The following is a 16,056-nucleotide window of genomic DNA, read 5'->3' on the forward strand; positions in this document are numbered from 1 at the left end:
AATAGTTTACCTTAATAAAAAAAAATTTTAAGTCAAGATCATTATTTATAATATATACAAAAACTGGTTGAAGTAACAACGACGTAAGTTTTCAACACCTAATACATTTTTTTTTTACAATAACGTTGCTTAATCGTAGTTGCGGCATGCAGACGTGTTTTATTCAGAGGAAATAATTATTTTTTGAAAATTTTTTTATTTTTTTATTTTTAATAAAAACAACAAACTATAAAATGGATAAAAAAAATATTGATGTTCGAAAGAAATCTAACGAAACGGGGAATACAGATGAAATACAAATATCAACAAATGTCGTTCGCGATATTTTTCATGAAATGTTTTCAAAACAGCAGAAAGATATCTTTAAGCTTTTCAGTGGTAACTTAAAAATAACTAATGATAAAATAAATGAGCTACTTAATGAAATACAAAAATCAAAACAATTTTGCGACTCTTTAAAAAAAGAAAACGAAAAGGTAAACATTAAATTTAAAGAAATTACCGAGAGAGTAAGAATCCCAGTAAAGACAAATAAAGATATCGAAGAAAGCCTAACAGTTACTCAAGACATCCAAGAAAAAAAGGTATGCGAATTGGAAAAGAAAATTAAAAACAAAAATAGTATACATAAAGAGGAAAAGAATAAATTACGACAGCTAGAAGATAGACTCAGAAGGAATAATCTTCGCATCGACGGGCTTCCCGAAAACGATCAAGAAACCTGGGATGAAACTGAAAAAAATTATTAATTTTGTTTGAAAACGAATTAAATATTAAGAACGTTGATATCGAGAGGGCTCACAGAATTGGAAAAAAAGAAGAAAATAAAACTAGAACAATTGTTGTTAAAATTCTACAATCTAAAGACAAAATAAAAGTACTACATTCATCTAATCGACTTAAAAGATCAGGAATATACATCCACTAATCTTTTGAAACAATGGTCATAAGGAAAAAACTCGTAGAAGAAATGAAGATGCATAGAAAAAATGGTAAATATCCTACTATAAAATATGATAAACTTATAGTTAGAGAATTTAGGAAAAATAAAGCGAGTGCTTAATTAGCTTATCATTTATATTTAGAATTTTTTTTTTATTATTGTTATTGTTATTATTTTTTTTTCTTTCCTTTTTTTTTCGGAAAAATATGATTTAACAGTTTATATAAAATATTCTACTTATGAATGAAGATAATGTTACACTAAAATCAGAATTTAATTCATTACAAAATAAATATAATACTTCTAGATAAGCATTCTGACCCGGATATTAACTTTTTTAGTAATAACAAAGTATTTCAAAATATTAATACTTTATATTATGACCCTAAAACTGAAAACATAATGCAAGGACTAGATGCAAATTCATTTTCAATTTTGCAATTAAATATTAGGAGTTTTTCAAAAAATTTTGAATTATTTAAACAATTTTTATTCGAGGTTAAATTTAATTTTAAAATTATTAGTCTCAGCGAGACATGGTGTACTGATGAATATATCAAGACAAATACAAATTTTCAGCTACCACATTATAAAGTTATTCATCAATTAGAGGATCTGGGAAGAAAGGAGGGGGTTTGTGTGCATTTATAAGTAATTCTTTGTCATACAAGCTAAAAAAAGATTTGTGCTCAACCACTAATGATTGTGAATCACTATGTGTGGAAATAATAAATAAAACCACAAAAAACATTATCATCCACGTTTTATACAGACCACCTTCCGGCTCAAAAAAACAATTCGAAAATCATATTAAAAACATAATTAGAAATAAATTAAGCAAAAATAAAAGCATTTATTTTGTAGGTGATTTCAACCTTGACCTGAACATGCGTCATTTAAATACAAATATAAATAAATTCTTTAACGTCATATATCAGAAAGGCTATATTCCACTAATTGATAAACCCACAAGAATAACTAGAGAAAGCGCAACAATTATTGATCAAATAATCACCAATGAATTCAAATCAAAAATAAAAACAGGAATATTTAAATGCGACATTTCAGACCACTTCCCTGTATTTCTTATCTCACAAAAATATGATAACATTTATGCACAAAAAGTTAAAAAAATTACGCGAAATATAAATGAAAAATCCATGAAAAATTTTAATACTCTTTTATCAGATTTAAATTGGGATGACCTCCTTGATATTTAACACCCAGATAAGGCATACGATAAGTTTATTGATAAATTACAACAACTTTACAATACGGCTTTTCATGTAGTTACAAAATGTGTGAGAAAAAAAAAACATTGAATCCATGGATAACGCCTGGAATTATAAAGTCGTCAAAAAAAAAGCAACGATTATATAACGAGTTTCTCAAAAAAAAAACTTTCAATAATGAAACTAATTACAAAAATTATAAACGTGTTTTTGAGATGGTTATTAAAAAATCAAAGAAATATTACTATACTGAGCATTTAATACAACATAAAAATGATCCAAATAATACTTGGAACATTATTAAGGAAGTAATTGGCACGAAACAAACTGACGGAAATAGCCTTCCTATAAATCTAAACATTGCAAATAAAACTATTACAAATAAATAACCATGAGCGAGACTAGGTTTTTTCAAACCGAGACGAGACCGAGACGAGAAGTTAGTACTTCTCGTGAGACCGAGAACGAGACGAGACGAGAAATTTAACAATTTTCGAAAACAAATTTATTAAAATCCAAGTAAAAAAAAAAATGTAAACATGGTTTTGACAAATAGACACAAATGACATTTGTCAAATGTAAATAACTTTTTCAAATATTAATTCAGAATTTTTTTACCAAACTTTTCCAACAAGACAATGTTTTCTCTGATTAAGATGATTTGTTCTACTTTTTCTGGATTTCCACCAATCAAGAATCGGAAAGTCTTTTTTGGCATCAGGGAGATATTCATACTAGCACATTTCGCTCAAAATATGATTCAGTTCAGATGTTGGCTCTTGTGTTTCAAGTCTGACGTTTAACTTGCGCTTCAGTTTTGAATTAGGGGACAAATCTGCTGAAAGGACTCTGGCAACAGGTTGGCGCTCAACATTATCCTTAACCTGTGAGGCTAACCATTCCTTTGTTGTTTGAAATTTTTTGAAGAGCTTTAAGTGAAGTCCCTTTAAAGCAGGATTTAAGTAGTTTGCTGCAGCACTCAATAAGCTTCCAGTGTGACAAAGAGGAAATCTTTTCTTAATGCAGCTTTTCAAGTTTTTTGCATACAAGACACCGTAGCCATTTTTTCCATCCGTCTCAACAAATTGATCAATTTTGTCATGGATTAAATAAAGAGAATCGGCGACAGTGTTAATTGTTGGAATAGACTCAGCCGACCACGTTTCTGTAGCTTCTTTAAGTGGTGCCAAACTTTTTACTGCTCCCTCGATTGATTTCCACTGTGATGCACTGATGGTCTTTGAAGAAAAAATATCTTTGTTTTGCACATAAGCTGATAATTGCACTCTTTAGATGTAGGACAGAAGCCATGCAATCCAGTTCCATCTTGTGTCAACAGATTGGCGTAACTGTCTAAAATTGATTCCTTGAGCGTCTGATTCTGATTCAAGCAACTCAGCTGCAACTGTTGACTGGTGAGTTAAAGAAGCCAAATCTTTGCATGTTTGCAACGCATCATCCATTCCAGCAGTCAATCCAAATGAGTCTCGAACTGCACATTGCAAAATATGATTGTTGCACAAGTATTGGTCAAGGCGCTTTGACAATTTGACTGCAAGTTTCATGTTTCTTGCCTAATCGTTTACGCAGTACATTGGCAAATTAGCAGGCAAATTTAGTTCTTCTAAGAAAGAATCCAGCTTTCCTTCAATTAAGATACCTGTGTGTCTGCCTGGGAACTGTTGGACATGGGGTGTCCAGTAATGTAGTCTCCAATTTTCTTCAATAGCATGAAAAGTCCAAGAGATGTAGCTATCCTGAGCTCTAGAAGTCCAAAGGTCAGAAGTAAATGCAGCACTTTTTAGATTTGGCGTAATCTCCGTTGTTATGCCCTTCATTCCAGCTTGAACTTCTCTTTACCGAATTGAAAGCTTTCTTGAAGATGTTGTTCTGTGATGAAGGCTCAGTTTAGGGTTTGCAATGTCAAACAATTTCTTGAAACCTCTTCCTTCGACTGCTGAAAAGGATGCCAGATCAGTGCAAAAGTAATCCAGCATTGCAGAGTCAAACTGTTTTTGAATAGAATTGTCTTTGTCATAATTGGACTTTGTTTCAAGCATTTTGACCATGGTTCGTTGTTTCTTCTTAGGAGAAGGAAGAAGAGAGTCGTCAGTTTTTTCAGAATACTCAACGTAATCTTGGCTGTGGTTTTTTTTGAGGTGGCGATGAAGTCCGCTTGTGTTTCCATCTTTTGTTTTCAAAGACTTTTTGCACGCCTTGCATTCAACACCGTCACTTGTTTTTTGAAAACATCTCCAGATTTTGTTCTTTCTTTGAGACATTTTTGATCGTTGAAATGAGGCAAGAATATTTCTTTTCAATATGAACAATATGTGTCAAGTTGAATTCCACTGATAAATTTAAGATTTTTTAATTAGATTTTGTAAAAAAATCTAATAAAAAATCGAATTAAAAATCTAATTAAAAATTTAATTAGATTTATTAAAATCACGGAGTCAAAATATTAATTAATTAAAAACACAAATTATTAAACATTTTGTAAATTATGATAATTTTTAATTTGGAAAATAATATAATATTTAAGTCTCGTTCTACTTCTCGCGAGAATTTTCTATTTCTCGTTTCTCACGAGAAGTGCCATTTCTCACGAGAAACGAGAACGAGTTGAGATCTCGCTCATGGTTACAAATAAATCTTTAATTACTGAATCACTTAATCAATTTTTTGTCAGTGTAGGTTCCACTTTAGCGTCGAAAATAGAAACTACTGAAGTAAACTTTGAGTCATATTTTACTCCTAATAAGACCTCTAAGATGGATAATTATGAAATTACTGAAAAGGAACTCTTAGATACAGTATATCTTTTAAAACTAAACAAAAGTGTGGGGTATGATAATATTAGTAGTAACGTAATTAAAAAATCGATAAAATACTTAACAATCCCTCTTTTACATATTTTTAATCTATCTTTAAAATTAGGTATTTATCCGGAGAAACTTAAAATTGCGAGGGTCATACCTACTTTCAAATCAGGAGACATTTCAAATCCTGAAAATTACAGACCAATTTCAATTCTTTCTTGCTTCTCGAAAATCTTAGAGCGAATTATGTATAACCGAATTTTAACTTTTCTTAATATAAATAATATTCTATATAATAAACAATTTGGATTTCAGCCAGGGTATTCAACTGACCATGCCATTATTAATACTGTTCACGATATATTTAAAACATTTGACGAAAGTAAGTTTACCCTCGGAGTTTTTATAGATCTTAGCAAAGCCTTTGATACAGTAGACCATGGCATTCTGATAAAAAAAACTTGAAAGTTATGGAATTAAAAGCACATATTTAGAATGGCTCAAAAGTTATCTAAGCAATAGAAAACGATGCATAGCACACGAAGAAGGAAAAACTGACTACTTGACTATAACTTGCGGTGTTCCCCAAGGCTCAATTCTGGGTCCACTGTTATTCCTTATTTATGTAAACGACTTTCATAAATTTTCAAATATTTTAAATATTTGAAAATTTATTCGAAACGAGCTCTGGACAAATTTTTGCGTCACGGTAAGGAAGGAGGCGTGAACTTCCCGGTTAAATACACTTCCGCGGTGCTCTGTGACAAGACCGTTAGGACTTCTTGGGGCACCTAAAAATAAAAATAAATAAATAAAACTCTTAAACCTAGCGGAATGGTTTAAGGCAAACAAATTATCATTAAATTTAAATAAAACTAAGTATACTTTTTTTCATAGAATTCACGATAAAGACAATATTCCATTAAAACTTCCTGATCTTAATATTGGTAACTCTAAAATAATTAGAGAGTCACCATTAAAGTTTTTTGGAGTAATACTTGACGAAAACTTGACATGGAGAGAGCACATAAGAACGTTAGAAGATAAAGTTTCAAAAAATATTGGCATTCTATACAAAGCTAAGCAATTATTAAACCAAAACTGTTTAAAAATCTTATATTTCTCCCTCATTCATTGTTATATAAACTATGCAAATATTGCATGGTGCAGCTCTAATGTAATTAAAGTTAAAAAATTGCTTAGTAGACAAAAACACGCTGTCAGAATTATTTCAGGTGCAGGTCGTTTTACACATTCTAAAGAACTATTTAAAAATCATCACATACTTAATGTTTTTGAGTTGAACCTTTATCAAATTCTTATATAGTTATGTACAAATTTCATAATAAATTAACTCCTATAATATTTAATACACTTTTCAATAAAATTAACCACGAGTTCCCTACAAGGTTTTCAAATTACAATTATGAGCAATCTAAAATGCACTATTTGGTTGCTAAATTTTCTATTGCCCTCAGAGGTCCTAAATTATGGAACACTTTGTTAAATAACTAGCTGAAAAATTGTTCTTTGCTTACTCTATTCAGACAAAAACTAAAACAAAAACTTCTTAACGATGTTAATGAATTAAATTCTTTTTAAGATTCTTTTTTTCGTCTTTTTTTTTATTTTTAATTTTTAATTTTTTTTTTTTAACAACTATCTTATTAACTGGTCTTAAATTTAAATTTTCCTCAAACTTTTCTATTAACTTATTTTTAATTTTTATGTGTAACTATTATTATTATTATTTTATTTTTTATTTTTTATTTTTACGATTTTTTTTTTGATTAATGATTAGTTACTGATCTTAACATACTTGTAAAATTTTTATTTATTTTTTATATCGTACAAAGTAATTTTATGTTTACATTTTAATGATTGTACACGCTTGCTGATGAAAGCACGTCGGGGCGTAGTGATAAGGCAAATTTTGTCTTCTTTTAGCCCCGGTCATGTAAATTTTATTTATATAAAACGGCATTGTATTCTTTTTTTTTAATGACGAAATAAAAAAATAAAAAATGTCGTATATCGTATGATCAAAATAACTTCGTCCACCATAAGTCTAATATTCGGCCCACTGTGCATTGTGGCGATATTATGTAATCACTGATAAAAAATAATAATAATTAATGTTTCATTATACTTACCTATTAGAATAGATAACTTAATTAACAACTTAAAATGTGATAACTTATCACAATTAAAATAAAATTAAGAACAAATATCTATCACAGTCAAATTGATAATTTTTCTTTTATAGAGAAAAATGGTTTCGGAAGCGTGGAAATACTTTGATAAAGTTGTGGTAAGTGATAAGAAATACGGAGATTGCAAAAAATGCCATAAAAGAATTGCTTGTCCAGGAAGCAGCACAAACGGCCTAATTGGTCACGTCAAAAGTTGCGAGAAAATAGATTTAAAACCATCCAGCTCCAGACCAGTTTTGACAAAGATGTCAAGTTGACAGCTCTTGATGGATATTCGATCAGGTCCATAACTCAATCTGAAACACTTAGAATGCTTTATGAAAATTATAGGCATAGTTTGCCCAAGTCAGCGTTCACAATTTCAGAAAAAATTAAGATGTTTCATGCTGAAGCCAAATGTTTAATGATAGCTGAATTGGCTACATTGAAAACAAAAGGAGAAAAATTTGGACTAACAGGTGACGAATGGTGTAGCAATAGAGGTAGAAGATACTACAATTTAAATGTTCATCACGAGCGAACATATTGTTTGAGAATGGTAAGATTGCCAACTCCTTCTTCTGCCGAAACATTAAACATTTTGATAATGCAAAAATTAAAAGAAATCGGTATAGATGATGAAGATGTTGCAGGTAAAACTACGGATGACTGTAGCTGGATAGTGAAATTGGGTACCATATTTAAGTTTCCACATCAAATCTGCCAGAATCATTCAATTCATTTGAGTGTTTGTGATTATACGCTAAAAAAGATTGTCGCGAAACTGTGAACAAAGAAACTGAATTGGATATTGAAACAGAAACGGAAACTGATGGAGAGACTAAAGGAGAGTTTTTTATTGAATATTTGGAGAATGAGATTGAATATGAAGAAAATATTGAAAAAAATCTTCAGAAACTTTGAATACTAATTAAGTTTTTAAAATATTCATCGTTTCGATATGAAGTTCTTAAAAGAATAATACACAAAATTTACGGATCTTCGCATGACAAAGGACTGTTGCTCGACAACCGCACTAGATGGAACAGTGTTTTTCAGATGATCAAAAGATTTTTGGATTGCTTAGAAGCTGTAAAAAAAACACTCGAAGAACTAAACTGCTTATACATGCTAGATGAAATTGACTTGGATTTCTTAAAATCGCTGTCTGACTTATTGGAAGTCATTGCTGACGCTGCAGTTCGCTTGGAAAAACCAAATACAACAATTTTGTGTGACATCGTTATGGAAACGTTAGTAAGGAAATTGAAGGAACTAGAAAATAACATGAGTTCTAATTTTGCTGAGACGTATCTCCAGATACGAAAATCGTAAAAACATCATGTTGGTATCATTGAGTCGTTATTTGCACAATCCCGATTTTTTTAAAAATAAAAACCACACATTTTTTACGCTTCTAAAAAAGATATTCAAGTTTATGCTGCAAAATTATTTGATTAACTATTTGCAGCAAAAGAAAATAGTCTCCAAACAAAATCAGATGATTGCGCTAAAAGCAAACAAGAAGAACCATCACAATCGACATCTTTTTTTGCCGAAATTCAAGGAGTTTTATATCAAAATCAATTAACAGCTAAAAAGCTAAAAAAATTCAAGACCTTCACCAATTGGTAACTGGTGTGAAATCAGCAGCAGTTTTGAAATTTGAACAAGCCATCCACAGAGTTCAAGCAACTTCCTCGGAAGCAGAAAGAGTTTTTCTCCTCGTCTTCCAGATTTGTCACAAAGTTTTGTAGTTCACTTTCTGATGAAATGATAGATGTTTTCATCTTTTTAAAATATTATTTTAAAAAATCTTCAGAATAAATACTGTTTTAAATTTTTTTTTTTTTCAGTTTTTACTATAGGTACCCCAAGAAGTCTTTATTACAGAGCATGGCGAAAGGGCATTTAACTGAAAGTTCACGCCTTCTTCCTAACCAATGCCGGTTAGAAAGCCATTTATTAGATATAACTTGTTCGTTAAAAGATTGTGATAAGAAAAATATCTAAGTACAAAGAAATATATAAACATAAATTTTTTTAAAGTTTATTTTTAATTTTAAATCGAAATATATAAAATTAAAAAAAATAAATATAAGAACAATGTTTAATTATCAACTAGATAGTTTAATTTTTTAATTTATAACAAAGTTTTATCGAGACTCCGATTTTTTCTCGACTCCGACGGAGTTTTTTCTCGACTCCGACTTTCTCCGACTTCGACTCTTTTTACTCCGACTTCGACTCTTTTTACCTCGATTTTGGATCCTTTGTACAAAAGTAGCCAAGATTTACTACTATCTTATTACCTTTTAAACAAATTTTATCTTCGTTTTATCAGTTTATTTTCTTTTTACACAAATTTATCTTATTTCTTGGAACGAAGCGAGAATACAAAAGTAGTCAAAATTTCATTAGCTTATTACCTTTTACACAATTTTATCCAAGTGATACTTGCCTTACTAGTTTTACAAACTTTACCAGCAACAACATTTACACTAGGGCGATCGTTTAGCACATTATGTTGTGTAAAAACATGGTTTGAAAACAATTGAGAAATTAGCAAACTTTTTCCACTTATTAATAAAAACCTATTATTTAACTAATAAAATAACAATACATTTTTCGACTATAGTCATCTTCAGTTTGGTTAAAAAACTTTTTTAATTTTATATACAAATTTTCTACGGTAATGTATTTTTATCTTGTGCAAAAAAGGAATTTTGGAAATATATATATATATATATATATATATATATATATATATATATATATATATATATATATATATATATATATATATATATATATATATATATATATATATATATAAAGGAATTTTGGAAATTTATATATATATATAGTGAAATTTTAAAAACATCGAAAGAATATTAAATGTAGAATAAATTTATTAAAAGTTGAAAAACATTTTTGGAAAAACATTATCTTTAGAGAAAAAAATAAATAAACTTTGAGATAAAATGGTATTGAATTTTTTATACTGTAACGCATATGCGTAAATTAAAGTTACTTTTAACAACAAATAAAGTATACAAAAACATTGTTAAGTTTTGGTTTTTACATACGCAGTTACTGAGTTTTATTAGAAGTTTTATCAAAGAGTAAATTTTTTCATGAAACTCTTCCTTATTTTAGCATGATTGCTTTTTTTGTTATTTAATAGGCTTCAATCTTTTATAACGATACTTCAAAACTTATATGTTTGGTTATAGCTGTTTTCAGTATGGTTAGAAGTATATTTAAAAATATATTTGTATGTTTAATCAATTTTTATTAAATAAAAACTTTCAAAGTTAAAATCAATAGATTTTTATCGAAATTTTATTCGATTCATTGAATTTAAATTCTGTTCCTGGCGTTTTGTCTCATTTTGAGTATAAAAATAAATTTCCTTGCTTTCTCTTTTAAATAAAGTTGTTTAATAAAGATTCCTACGAAAACAACTTTATTTGTAGAAAACAACTTTATTTGTAGAAAATTTGTAAAATGATAACGAACAGATTATTTTTATTCACTTGTTTACTTTTAGTTGTTTGTCATTCCATAGCAACAAAATTAAATTTACGTCCTGTTGTTGGGATTATTTCTCAACGAACAAATCGAGAGCTTGAAATTATTCTTGGTTATAATACTACATATATCGCAGCTTCTTACGTCAAGTTTTTAGAAATGGCAGGCGCCCAAGTAGTGCCTATAGTGTCATCTTGGAATAAACTACAAATAAAACGAGTTATGAAAAAAGTTAATGGTGTACTTTTTCCTGGTGGTGCAGCTCCATTTAACGAATCAAACTATTGGAATGCTGCAAAAATAGCTTTTGAAGTGGCAAAAGACTTAAACAATAAAGGTATTTATTACCCAATCTTTGGAATATGCCTAGGTTTTGAGGTATTACATGAGTTAACAGCAGGTGAGAAACTGCTTACTGATTACAATGCCGAAAACTACTCTATTCCAGTTAACTTTACTAAAACAGCTTTTCATAGTCGTTTGTTTGCAAATATGGGTAAAAAATTATTAAAAGGTCTTCAATTTGACAATATTACAATAAACATGCACGAGCAGGGAATCAGTCCCGATGTATATATCAAGAACATAAAAATAAGTAAAATGTTTCAAATACTATCGACTAATTTTGATAGAAATGGAAAAGAATTTGTTTCGTCAATGGAAGGTAAGTTATACATACTTAAGGTCATTTTGGTATTTTTAAATACAATAACACTATATATCCATAATGAAATTTCTATTATATTTGCCTGAATACACATTGTAAATCTTGACGGAATAAATCTTGACGGAATATTGACGGTTAATGACGGGTCCAATTTAAAAAAAGTTAGCTTTTGAATATTATTTAGCAAACAAATGAGCTCATTAAAGTTGCACTTTTTAGTCATTCTGCATAGCCAAAAATTGGTGTGAATATATGTAAGTTTGAGAATAAATGTTGATTGAAATTTAAACGCAGCTTGCTCAAACTATTTATTTTGCAATTACACTTTATGAGTTTCCAATTGCATGAAACATTTTTGCAATTACTTTTTTTTAAATACAACTTTTTTGTTTGCAATTAGATTTTACTTTTCTTATTCAGGTCCGTAGCAACCGACTGGGCAGTAGGGGCATTTGCCCCCCCCCCCCCTCCATCAATAATTATTTACAATTTATGTAATCTCATCTACACAATATAACATAAATAACGTTATAATTTACATAATGAATAACTTTTTTATTATTATTTAATCTTTTTTATTTGACGCCGATTAATCAAAATTATCGCATATGGCAATATCTGAATCAGAATTAGACGACGTCATTGTCAACGTTGTCATATTGATGTTGCGTTATTATATTAGTATTGTTTTAACTTATGTTTAAGATTTCGGGTTTATCTATACAAACTTTAATTCTCTTCATATTCCATTTTAGTTACTGTAGTCATTAAAACACACGGGTAACTAACTAACACGTTTATCAAATTAACTAACACGTTTATTGTCGTGACTACTAGCACGTATAATGTTAACACACCAATTCATGATTTTTGAAAATCATAAATATGAAAAAATGAGATCGAAAAATCTTAAAAAACGAGATAAATTAAGCATAGTAGAAACCTGGGTCCTTGTATTCTTACTTCTTCTCAAATATTGTTCTTAAGCTCTTTGTTGACTCTTCATTGTTGGCATGCACTTTACCCTTTAGGTAACCCAAGAGAAAAAAAAGTAGCCATTAAAATGGGCAAACGTGGTGGCCAATTCAAATTAGAAAAACGCGATACTATTTGATTGCCAAAATTTCTCTCAGCAGAGTCATAGTTGGACAATTTGCGTTGACTGTGGCTCTATCTTGTTGGAACAACAACTCTGGATTATTCTCTACCTCTGGACTTAAATAATATTTTACTGCTGCTGAGTATTAAATGCAATTTATATTAACCGCAAGTTATTCATAGTTAAAAAAAAAAAATCTAAAGATCTTTTATTTCACACCATACTGTGCATCTAAATACATATTATATAACGAATATAGATATGATGAGTATATATGTGGTAATAAATGAGTGCATCTGAGTGCTTCTTAAACATTTTTTCATCTTCAATAAGTTTTATTTTGCAGAAATTGAATTGTTTATAATCAAGTAATGCATCTTATTGAATACGCATCTTATTTTCAATTTTTATTAGTTAATTATACTTTAACTTTTTCTCAGCAGAAATTGCTAGTTATATTTTTTCCTTTTTTAGCAGAAATAATAAAATAAGCACAATTTCAATACATCCATCGCAAGACTGTGTTTGTAGAGCCATGGCTAGGGTATCCCACTCCCCCCATTGGGGAGGGGGCAGTGAATTTAGGGGGTCCTTTTGCAAATTGAGGGGGCCTTATTCCAAACACTAAGAGTTTTTTTAGTAATACCTATTTAAAAACTTTTTAATGGTAGCGCTTCTAATATAGAATGTTTTGAGTTAAAACGCTTAAGAAGTTAGCGAATTTTCAGTTTAAAGAGGTTTGTCTTTACCAAGGTTTAGGCTATGCGGTTTAATCTACGTTTTGTAACTAAAATGTCTGATTTTAGTATTAAGTATAACTTTTTTTTTTTAGTTCAACAGTCTCACTTTAGCATTTATTTTTAAATTGTTTTAATTTAAAACGTTTTTAAACCGTTTTGTAAAGACTCCGATTGATGGTATTTGTTGTTTGTTTTTATTTTTAAAAGTCTATCAGTGTGTGCGGTCAAAAATTGAAAATTTTTAGCTCCTTTCCTAATGGTTTTTTAAGAAAATGTTAGAAAAAAGAAACAATCTAGTGAATTTTATCCTTTGTTATTTTTTGCTATTTTTTATTTTTAAACATTTTTATTTTCTGCACTCACACCATTTCCATTACTTTTAATTATACGATGTATTATTTTTTACAATATACAGTTTTTTACGATAAACAGTTTTTTACAAAAGTATATATATCAAATGTTTTATAAATTTCAAAGAATGTTTCAGAGAATATATCGAAAACGATATTGTTTTTAAAATATTCTCTACTTTCTTTCGCTGCCTTATTAGCGAGAAGTTTAGATTTTGATCCCTACCACGACTCTGATAGTACCGCGCTCAACTTGTTTCTCCGCGAAGCGACCTTGTTCTTCAAAGTTTGTGTTTCGGATATATAGAGTTAAGAGAGGATTGTAACTAAAACTCAAGTAGCCGTCCCTGGGGAGGTGAATTAACATTAAAATAAAAAAATAAAAACAACCTTTAAAACAATTACAATAAACGCTCGTAAAGAGTTTGTCGCTTTCTGTTATTTTTGTAGGACTTGTACATGCGTTTTCTTACACCATTCTTACGCATCTTTTCATATACCATTACATACACAACACACCATTAGATGCACTAATTTTTTAACTCATTTTTATAATTAAAGCACAACTTTTTTTAACGTAAATAATTTTTACATATTATTTACATAAATGCTAAGATTTATGTTTTTATTTACACGTTTGCACATACACTACCACTCAAAGGTTTGAAAACAGTCAATTTATTTTTGAAAAACTGAAAATAATGTTAATATATATATATTGATGAAATCGGTTTTTATGATATATTTTCTTTTTTTTAACAATTCAATATACTTTTTTACGTTTCTAATAGAATCTGTACGATACTACTACTTTTATTTATATTTAAAGATAATGCACCCTTTGAAGTTGTTTTATCTAATAAAAACACATTTGGATCTGTCTAAACAAGAACTGGGTAAAATTATGTTACCAAAGTTGTTATTAAACATCTTTCAGTCAGTTATTACTAGCAAACCGATTAGATATCTCTTTAATAACAGTGTTAAACAAATTATAGTGTAATGGAGTTTTTAGACTAGTTTTGTTTTTATTTTTTTTTATATTGGCAAAACGGTCACAGTTAACAGTTGATAAACAAAATACAATAATGGAAAAAATTTTTTGAAAAGATTTGTCACCAATTAAGCTAATTTTAGACGAATTTTTGTAAAATTAAGGCAATATTGACAGTCGGTACAAGTTTAAGTTAATGTAATTGTGAATTGTAATTAAAAAATAATTTAACTGTTAATTGTAATTGAATTAATATTTGAAACTATACTTTCTCTAGATTTTTGTCAACAAAAACTCAATTCCTTTAACTCAACAAAAATTCAATTCCTTTAACTAAATAAAAATACTCACGGCGACTTGTAAGTTAAGTTTTCACAAAGATTTTTTCTTATTTTTGAACTGAGTTTACCGAGATTTTTTTTTTCTAATTTTGAACTGAATAAAATTTTGTAAGGTTTTTTAATATAACACAAAAAAGTCATTTCACCTTAGCATACTAATGTTAATTTTATCATGTTCTAGTTAAATTTCACCTTAGCATACTAATGTTAATTTTATCATGTTCTAGACAAATCTAATGACTTTTAAACAAAATTTTAATGAGATCAACCCCAGCTTTGTCAAACTATTCTTTGAGCTTGGAAACATAAACCCTCAGCACTTATTTTATCTCATGCTTTATTTTATCAAGTACTTAATTATCATTAATAATTTTTATTATTATTAAGCTAGTTTATTGCTTGTTTATTTTATTTGCAAAAATTATGGAAAATACAATATATTCCATAATTATGCAAATACAACATATTCCATAAATGAAAAATTATTGTAAAGTAGTTTTTTAATATAATTTTTGACACCCTAATGTAGATAATTTTTTTCAATTTTGTGCAAATCTTTTGACAGATAACAAATATGTTTTAATATCTTTTAAGGGAAAAAATATCCTTTTTATGGAACGCAATGGCACCCCGAAAAAAACATTTTTGAATGGACCGAGACCGAAAACATAAATCATTCACCAACTGCTATTCACGCGTCTCAACACATAGCGAACTTTTTTGTTAACGAAGCAAGAAAAAACAACAACCATTTTGCATCTGTAAGCGATCTACAAAGACACTTAATTTTCCACTATCAAATTATCTGGTCAGGGGGTTTAACAAATTTTGAGCAAATTTATATATTTAGAGACGAAAGTGCTTTAAAAAGAAAGTCTGTGCATAAACGTATAGGTTTATAAAATGCTACAGCCCAGCTATATGTATAGTTTATTTTTACTTTATTGATATTATATTTTTATAAACTATATATTTTTATTATATATATATATATATATATATATATATATATATATATATATATATATATATAAAATTCAAAAATAATATCGTAACAAACACTTTAACAGAGAAAAAAAATGTTATATGTATAAAAAAAAAAAAAATAAAAAAGATTTATTAATAAGTTTTATTATTATAAT

At 28.6% G+C, this 16,056-nt stretch overlaps 1 protein-coding gene across 1 annotated transcript; it reads left to right on the forward strand.

Annotated features, from left to right (window-relative positions):
- The first annotated feature begins 245 nt into the window (after nucleotides 1-245).
- Nucleotides 246-15,882, forward strand: LOC100209771 (gamma-glutamyl hydrolase A). The gene is made up of 3 exons (XM_065793795.1): nucleotides 246-992; nucleotides 10,743-11,387; nucleotides 15,509-15,882. The coding sequence occupies exons 1-3, from the start codon at nucleotides 941-943 to the stop codon at nucleotides 15,814-15,816; spliced, it is 1,005 nt and encodes a 334-aa protein (XP_065649867.1). The 5' UTR covers nucleotides 246-940; the 3' UTR covers nucleotides 15,817-15,882.
- Nucleotides 15,883-16,056: the final 174 nt, after the last annotated feature.

This window comes from Hydra vulgaris, chromosome 03 (genome assembly GCF_038396675.1).
Source record: "Hydra vulgaris chromosome 03, alternate assembly HydraT2T_AEP".
In the NCBI taxonomy this organism is placed as follows: Eukaryota; Metazoa; Cnidaria; class Hydrozoa; order Anthoathecata; family Hydridae; genus Hydra; species Hydra vulgaris.

Excerpts from the sequence above, each read along its gene's own strand:
- LOC100209771 (XM_065793795.1), top strand. The coding sequence starts at position 941 with ATGGTCATAAGGAAAAAACTCGTAGAAGAAATGAAGATGCATAGAAAA. Across the intron at positions 993-10,742 it reads GAAGATGCATAGAAAAAATG|TTGTTTGTCATTCCATAGCA; the intron begins GTAAATATCCTA and ends GTTTACTTTTAG. Across the intron at positions 11,388-15,508 it reads ATTTGTTTCGTCAATGGAAG|GGAAAAAATATCCTTTTTAT; the intron begins GTAAGTTATACA and ends ATATCTTTTAAG.